The sequence below is a fragment of the Rhinoraja longicauda genome, chromosome 20 (genome assembly GCF_053455715.1).
Source record: "Rhinoraja longicauda isolate Sanriku21f chromosome 20, sRhiLon1.1, whole genome shotgun sequence".
Classification (NCBI taxonomy): domain Eukaryota; kingdom Metazoa; phylum Chordata; class Chondrichthyes; order Rajiformes; family Arhynchobatidae; genus Rhinoraja; species Rhinoraja longicauda.
Window position 1 is genome coordinate 8842696 of NC_135972.1, and position 9025 is coordinate 8851720.

Here is a 9025-nt window from a genome sequence, read left to right on the forward strand (position 1 = left end):
TTGTCCCTCGTGTGCGTAGGATAGCGCTAGAGTGCAGGGATCGCTGGGCGGCACGGACTCGGAAGGCCGAAGGGCCTGTTTCCACGCTGTATCTCGAAACTAAACTAACACTAGTTCTATCCAAACACACCAGCGGCAATATATATTTTTTTTTACGGACGTCCAATTAACCTCCAAACCTGCACCACAGTGTGAAGCCCATCTGAAGTTCAAAACTACAAAACAACATTATCAAAGGAAAGAAATTCTTGCACAAACTGTTTTTTTTGGCAAGACTCCAATTAAGATTAACATTAACATTTCCCAGCTTCATGCAGCGATTAAAGGGTTTGTCGGAGCTGAAGGCAAAGTAGAGACAATCACCCCACGGTTGCCAGAAAAACAATCTGGGCCAAGTGGAAAAACTTTATCTTGACAGACTTACTTCCTTTAAGGAAACTCACACCACAAATTGAATCTGAAAACAAAACTCTTTTTTTTTTGCTTTAGCAGTACCAGTGTGAATGTTTGCCACAAATCCTTTGAAAGCCCTGTTCAGGAAAACTGGAAAGAGTACTGTTGTAATACAAATTCCAAACACAGCCTTAGAAGCTTAGAAGAGATAAAGATAAGACAAAATATTTCAAAGGGAGAGTTTGGGCAGGTTCACCTTCTGCCCAAAGGTAGGCACAAAGTGCTGGGGTAACTCAGCAGGTCGGGCAGCACCTCTGGAGAAAAAGAAAGACACAAAACGCCGGAGTAACTCAGCGGGTCGGGCAGCACCTTTGGAGTGAAGGAATAGGTGACGTTTCGGGTCGAGACCCTTCTTCAGACTGAGAGCCAGGGAAGAGGGAACAGAGAGATACATGGAAAGGTACGTAGGACAAATTAATGAAAGATACGCCAAAAGACAGATCAAAGCCAGCAACAATGATCAAGGAAAGGTGGAGCCCACAATGGTTCATTGTTGGCTGTAGGTAAGGTGATAACGAGTGATACAAGCAGTGAAACTCAGCAGGGTGACAGTGAAACTAGTACAACGACTATTCTTCTTCTTCTTTCCTGTCCATCATCCATGTTTCAAATGTTGACATAGCTGTCATGTACAACGACTATGGTGGGGGAGGAGACGGAGAGCAAGGGTTACTTGCAATTAGATCAATCATAGCGCTGGGTGGTAAGCTGCCCAAGTGAAATATGAAACATCAGTCTGAAGAAAGGTCCCGTCCCGAAACGCCACCCATCCTTCTTCTCCAGAGACGCTGCCTGACCCGCTAGGTTACTCCAGCACTTTGTCTTCGGTATAAAGCGGCATCTGCAGTTCCTCTGTCCATTGAGACATTGAGACTCACCTTCTCGTGGATGGCCCTTCTGTTGGACGGTTGCACCAGGACCTTGTAACCGGCGCTCGTCAGCTCCTCGATGTGTCTGGGGGCCAAGGGCGCCCGGCGCTCCCACACGTTGATGTCCTCCCTCCGCAACGCCAAGATGGCCGTGTGGTGCCGAGACCTGGGGTGGCCACACCGCAGGCACAGGCTCAGCGCCCGGCTCTTATGCCTCAGCAACCAATACATCCTCAGAGCGCTTGGTGACTAAAGGGGAGAACAGTGCAGACTGGCGTTAGAAAAGGTCCCGGAGAAACAGCAATAGAACAGCAACAGAAACATATGATTCACACGTCAAATCATCTTGATTTTAGTTTCCTGCACCTTTCCATTCCTCCAGTCTCCCCTCTGTCCTGCCTCTCAGTCTGAAAGAAGGGTCTCGACCCGAAACATCACCTGTTCCTTTTCTCCAGTGATGTTGCCTGTCTCACTGAGTTACTCCAGCATTTTGTGTCTATCTTTCATTTTTTGTCTAGTTTAGTTGAGAGTCTAGGCTGAACATAGACACAAAATGCTGGAGTAACTCAACGGGTCAGGCAGCATCTCTGCCGAAAATGAATGGGTGACGATCTGGGTCGAGACCCTTCTTCAGAATTTCTAAGCTACTAGTTTAAGATAGCGATACAGCATGGAAACAGGCCTAAGAACTGGGCCATTCGGTCCATTAAGTCTACTCAGCCATTGAATCATGGCTGATCTCTCCCCTCAACGCCATTCTCCTACCTTCTCCCCTTAACTCCTGATCCCTAAAGTCTAAAGTTTAAATCTCAAAATGATGTACAGGAAGAAATTCTTTTGAGTTCTGAAGAAGGATCTACAATTCAAAAATGTTCAATTCGTTTCTCTCTCCACAGGCACTGCCTGGCTGAGCAAGTTCTTCTACATTCTATGCATGGGAAGGAACTGCAGATGCTGGTTGATACCAAAGATAGGCACAAAGTGCCGGAGTAACTCAGCGGATCAGCCAGTATCTCTGGAGAAAAAGAGAAAGTGACATTTTTCGGGTCGGAACCCTTCTTCAGACCCAAGAAGAGAAGAAGAGTTCTGACGTATTCCTTTTCTCCGGAGATGCTGCCTGACCCACTGGCTAGTTTAAGCATTTACTGTTTTAAATTCCACATATGGATATGATGGTGCGTATATGGAATGGACTGCCAGAGAAATGGTTGAAGCAGGTAATATAAAATTTTAAATACGCTTATACTCTATGGCAGCCTCGCCAATGGTCTGCCTGTCATTTTTGTCTTTTTTAAATTATTTTTAGTGTGTTTTAAAAGTTTGTGTTAATGTTCTCTGGTTTGTTTTATGTGGGGGGTGGGCGAGGGGGGGGGGGGGTCGGGGAAACACTTTTTTTTTTCCAATCTTACCTTTGCCGGAGATGCGATTGTTTTCCGGATCGTATCTCCGGTCGCTCTGCGGCCTAACATCATGGAGCTGGCGACCTTGCTCGGGACTGACTTTGAGCCCCACCGCGGGGATGTGGACTTACCATCGGAGCTGACCCCTTGTCTGGGATCGACGCTCAAACCGCGGCCTGCGGAGTTCAACATTGAGGAGCTCCCAGTCTCGGGTAGAGACAGATATCGGGAAGCTCCAAAGAACGCGGAAGGTTCGACCAGCCCCGACCCGGGTCAGATCGCCCGGCGAGGGGGAGCTGAGATTCCCCCCCGATGCAGGAGCTTGATCGCCCCGGTACGGAGGGCCTGACCGCCGGCTATGGAGTCAAGATCGTACCGTCAATGGAAGGCTCGAGGCCCCCGACCGCGGGAGGAACATTTTTTTCGCCTTCCATCACAGTGAGGAATGCGGAGGAGTCACTGTGGTGGATGTTCATGTTAAAGTGTATTTTGTGTGTCCTGTTGCTTTTTATTGGTACGACTGTATGGCAAATGAAATTCCTCATATGTTGCAAAACATACTTGGCTAATAAAGTATGATTATGGTTGCATGGAACAGGTACATGGATAGGAAAGGTTTAGAGGGATCTAGGCCAAACATGGGCAAATGGAAAATATCTTCGATGGGGCATCTTGGTCAGCATGAACAAGATCGGCTGAAGGGCATGTTTCCATGTGGCGTTACTCAGTGACTCCGTATCAAGTAGCACCAGTGTATTGCTTCTCCATTCTGAATCTTAGACTTCCACGTTTTCCATTTCCCCTCCTTTTTCATCTAAATTTCTACCAATTACACCTCCTCCATCAGACCACTGAACCATCCTAGAAACATAGAAAATAGGTGCAGGAGTAGGCCATTCGGCCCTTCGAGCCTGCACCGCCATTCAACATGATCATGGCTGATCATCCAACTCAGTATCCCGTACCTGCCTTCTCTCCATACCCCCTGATCCCTCTAGCCACAAGGGCCACATCTAACTCCCTCTTAAATATAGCCAATGAACTGGCCTCAACTACCTTCTGTGGCAGAGAATTCCACAGATTCACCACTCTGTGAAAAAAAACGTTCTCATCTCGGTCCTAAAAGACTTTCACCTTATCCTTAAACTGTGACCCCCTTCCCCAACATCGGGAACAATCTTCCTGCATCTATCCTGTCCAACCCCTTAAGAATTTTGTAAGTTTCTATAAGATCCCCCCTCAATCTTCTAAATTCCAGCGAGTACAAGCCGAGTCTATCCAGTCTTTCTTCTTTCTCACCAACTAGAGAGCGATCCAGACTTCCCTTCTACCTCACTGGAGCCCTTGGAACTATCTTTAATCGGAGTTTACGGGACTTTATCTTGCACTAAACGTCATACCCTTTATCCTGTTCCAGTACACTGGAAGATTGTTTGCAATCCTGTGTAGCTTTCTCCATTGACTGGATTTCACACAACAACAAAAAGCCTTTCACTGTACATCGGTAATGTGACAACAATAACAAACTAAAACATCATCTGCTGTTAACAAGCCTTAACTACCTTCTCGGATAGCATCATCACCATGTGTATCATTCTTTTTCACTCAGAGAGTTGTGAATCTGTGGGATTCTCTGCCTCAGAAAGCACTGGAGGCCAATTCCCTAGATGCTTTCAAGAGAGAGTTAGATGGAGCTCTTAAAGATAGCGGAGTCAAGGGATACGGGGAGAGGGTAGGAACGGGGTACTGATTGTGGATGATCAGCCATGATCACAGTGAATGGCGATGCTGTCTCGAAGGGCCGAATGGCCTCCTCCTGCACCTATTGTCGATTGTCTATTGTGTTTCTCGAAGGAGAGAGAAGAAACTATCTGGGGCGAGTCTACATCCAAAGGCTCTTTGCTGCTACCCCATCTAAGCTGCTCCCATTTATCTGCGTTTGGTCCACATCCTCTAAACCTATCTTTTTAATCAACTAATTTACACAGAAGTCCATTTGTGGGAGAGAGGGAGAACACAGGAGGAGCCTGCGTGGGGGGGCCACCGAGAACTAAGGGCGACCACCCATGGAATGTGTTAAAAATGGTTTGGTTAAAATGGGATACTTGTAACCTTGTCGGCACCCTTTATGTGGCGGACTATTGGCAATATCTTGGGAATGCAAAACTAAGAATAATATCACTGTGAGTTGGCACGTGTGACAATAAAGTAATCATTCATTCACTCCACCCTTCCCTGCAACAATGACTTGCAACTCCATCGAGTTCCGATGAAAGATAATCGCCAGGAACTTCAATTCTCTCCCCCTCACTGCATGCCCTGCCGAACTGCTGAGTATAAGAAAATAACTGCAGATGCTGGTACAAATCGAAGGTATTTATTCACAAAGTGCTGGAGTGACTCAGCAGGTCGGGCAGCATCTCGGGAGAGAAGGAATGGGTGACGTTTCGGGCCGAGACCCTTCTTCAGACTGATGTCAGGGGGGGGCGGGACAAAGGAAGGATGTAGGTGGAGACAGGAAGATAGAGGGAGATCTGGGAAGGAGGAGGGGAAGAGAGGGACAGAGGAACTATCTAAAGTTGAACTGCTGAGTATTTCAGGCTTTCCATTTTCCCATCTGCAATATTTTGATTTAGCAGCTCAAAAGTAAAGTCATAGGAGCGTCCACCGCAGCACAGTGTTGGCATCCTCGCTGAGTTCGACATTTAAACAACATATTCAAGCACACAGTCGGACATCCACCTTTTACATCAAACCCTGGGCTCCATTTGCACTCACAGGGGGAAGTGAAAGATTTCACAACAGATCTCCATTGTTTCGTACAATATCTCTACAACTATATTATTGTGTTATTCACTTCAGTGCCATCCGTTACACCTTGCTGTGAACAACGTGTTGGCTGCACAGAATGACACAAAAAGTAACCATTTAATGGGCCGAGATATGGTTTAAAGATTTGGCGAGATCTCTTATTCGCCTTTACGTTCACTCCCTTCCAATCAGTATTAATGTCCAGGCTCAAGATAGACACAAAATGCTGGAGTAACTCAACGCGTCAGGCAGCATCTCTGGCGAAAAGGAAAGGGGGACGGACTGGGTCGAGACCCTTCTTCAGAATTTCTAGCCTACTTGTTTAAGATAGAGATGCAGCATGGAAGCAAGCCTATCGGCCCACTGAGTCCATGCCGACCAGTAATTTTACCCGTATATTAGTTCTCTCCAACATACTGGGGACCATTTACAGAAGCCAATTCACCTACAAACCCGCACGTCTTTTTGGGGTTGCGAGAGGAAACTGGAGCACCAGGCGAAATCCCACACGGTCACTGGGAGAACATACAATCTCTGTAGAGGCAGCACCCTTAGCCAGGATTGAACCTGGGTCTCTGTCACTGCAAGGCAGAAACTCCATAAGCTGTGCCACCCATGTTTAAGTGTCTTCGCATCCATTCACCAAGTTACCAGAAAGGAGCCAGCCATTTTCTGGAAGGGGGAGGGGGGAATTGTGCAAACGAGCATTTCTGATCAGCAGTAAGAATAGAGCTCTCCAACTTCAAGCAACCCTTGCATCCCCCTCCCTCCCTCCCTCCCCCTCCCAAGTCGTACTAATTTCACTCTCGTACTGTTGTGTTTTATTATCTGTATAACTCGTGATAGACACAAAAAGCTGGCGGAACTCAGGCTGAAGAAGGGCCTCGACCCGAAACATCACCCATGCCTTCTCTCCAGAGACACTGCCTGTCCTGCTGTGAGTTACTCCAGCTTTTTATGCGTATCTTCAATTAAAACCAGCATCTGCAGTTCCTTCCTGCACATTTGTATAAATCATCACCACCAAGCCCACAGCCAACAATGGACCATTGTGGGCTCCACCTTTCCTTGATCATCATTTTTTTTTTGCACATCTTTCATCTCTCTCTCTCTCTCTCTCTCTCTCTCTCTCTCCTCTCTCCCTCCCCTCTCTCTCCCTCCCTCCCCTCTCTCTCCCTCCCTTCTCTCTCCTCCCCTCTCTCTCTCTCTCTCCCCTCTCTCCCCTCTCTCTCTCTCTCTCTCCCCTCTCTCCCCTCTCTCTCTCTCTCTCTCTCTCTCTCTCTCTCTCTCTCCCTCCCTCTCTCTCTCTCTCTCTCCCTCCCCTCCCCTCTCCCTCCCCTCTCTCCCTCCCTCTCTGCCTCCCCTTTCCCCTGACCCTCAGTTTGAAGGAGGGTGTGGACCCAAAACGTCACCCATCCAATCCATTCCTCTCCTGAGATGTGGCCTGTCCTGCTGAGTTACTCCATCCAACAATTTTGCGTCCATCTTCGGATCATTTATGCAGCACCTGCAGTTCCTTCCTACACATTTCTGATTGGCGTTGTCCCTCCAAACATATCCCATTCTCCTGCCCTCCTCGTTAAACCACGGTCGGGTCTGACAGGGACATTAGCAGAGGTCGACGTGCCAATAGCACAAGGAGAAAGTTGTAGGCTCAGGGAACAACTGCACACACTGCAATCTGGAGCAGAACACAAAGTGCCAGAGGGACTTTGGCCAGGCGGCACATGTCGAGTGAAGCGGACAGTCGGCGTGTAGGGTCGGGACACCTTCTTCGGAGAGAAAACGTGCCATGTTTTTAATGGCAACCAGATTTTTTTTAAATTTTTTTTTTTTAAAAGGAAGATTTAAAAAACTTACAGATCACGAAACAGTAACTAATCTCGCATCCCTCTCCTGGGCGGCATCCACCGGACGCAGAGATTTGGATATATGTTTTCCTTAAAAAACAACCGGTGAACAAAAAACAAACTAACACAAACACTGCGTGCAATGGAACATTTGCCGGGTTATCACAAGGGCAGCTTCCAAATATAGGAGCGCTGGCCTGACGCGAAGCAAGGCTTTAAAGGGATTGGACCACAGGACGGACTCCAATTCCATTGCCCATCTGTGTGTGTGTGTCTCTCTGTCTCTATGTGTGTGTGTGTGTGTGTGTGTGTGCCTGCCTGTGTATGCCTGCCTGTGTATGCCTGTGTGTGTATGTGTGTGTATGCCTGTGTGTGTGCCTGTGTGTGTATGTGTGCGTGTGTGTGTGTATGCCTGTGTGTGTGTGTCTGTGTGTGTGTGTCTGTGTGTGTCTGTGTGTGCCTGTGTGTGTATGTGTGTGTGTGCCTGTGTGTGTATGTGTGTGTGTGCCTGTGTGTGTATGTGTGTGTGTGCCTGTGTGTGTATGTGTGTGTGCCTGTGTGTGCGTGTGTGTGTATGTGCGTGTGCCTGTGTGTGCGTGTGCCTGTGTGTGTGCGTGTGTGCCTGTGTGTGCCTGTGTGTGCGTGTGTGTGTGTGTATGCCTGTGTGTGTATGTGTGCGTGCCTCTGTGTGTGTGTGTGTGTGTGTGTGTGTGTCTGTGCGTGTGTGCGTGTGTGCGTATGTCTGTGTGTGCTTCTGTGTTTGTGTGTTTGTGCCTCTGTGTGTGTGTGTCCCGGACTATCCCGGGTGCGGCTGGGCTACAGGGACAAGGTGAAGCAGGCCTGGCGATGTCGGGGAGGGGAGGGGAGGGGAGAGCGGCGTTGATGTAACGCACAAACCGCAGACAAGCAAACCACGGGAGGGCCGGGGAGACAGAGCAATGAATGCGGCAGCGCCCACTTACCTCGCTGCTGCCCACAGTCCCACAGTCCCAGAGCCGGGAGGGGGGACGGGGGACGGTGGTGTTGGGAGCCCAGAGACAGAGGAGGCGGACGAGGTCGCGGTTATTTTCGGAGCTTGCGAAACTGATCCCCACTCCAGCTCAGAGCTACTGCACCACAGTAACGTGTCAACGCTGGCCCCGGCCTCCACAGTACATGTCAGACTGCCGGAGACACGCCGCCAAACTCACACAGTTCCTCCCCGACCCATCGCTTGGTGGTTTTAACTTCCTGCGTTTCTTTTCAAGGCTATCCGGATCCTCATCAACATCTGCATTCAATATTTTCATTGTCCTCAAATATCCTTTTTTTCCCATCAGAGTTGGATATTTTCCCACACAGAAACCACATATTTCTGTAATCAAGATGATGCCTAAAGTTCACAACATGCCCACAGGTTTTCTAGGTATAGCCCACCTACCTAGAAGGACTAAGAGTGCTGGAGTGACTCAGTGGGTCAGGCAACATCGCTAGAGATAGACACAAAGTGCTGGAGTAACTCGGTGGGCCAGGCAACATCTATCGAAACGTATAAGATTATTAAGGGGTTGGACACGTTAGAGGCAGGAAACATGTTCCCAATGTTGGGGGAGTCCAGAACAAGGGGCCACAGTTTAGGAATAAGGGGTAGGCCATTTAGAAC

The 9025-nt window shown here is 48.5% G+C and overlaps 1 protein-coding gene across 3 annotated transcripts in view; it reads right to left on the reverse strand.

Moving 5' to 3' along the window:
- Window positions 1-8599, reverse strand: part of aass (aminoadipate-semialdehyde synthase) — a 64215-nt gene extending 55616 nt beyond the window's left edge. The window contains exons 1-3 of one of the 3 annotated variants that reach the window (XM_078416912.1): window positions 8346-8599; window positions 7394-7473; window positions 1332-1571 (exon numbers count right to left, since the gene is read on the reverse strand). In XM_078416912.1, the coding sequence (XP_078273038.1) occupies window positions 1332-1553 (222 nt within the window). In that variant the 5' untranslated portion in view covers window positions 1554-1571; window positions 7394-7473; window positions 8346-8599. Of the gene's footprint in view, window positions 1-1331; window positions 1572-7393; window positions 7999-8345 lie in introns of those variants that run through there. The other 2 variants (XM_078416914.1, XM_078416913.1) reach the window with 2 other exon arrangements.
- Window positions 8600-9025: the final 426 nt, after the last annotated feature.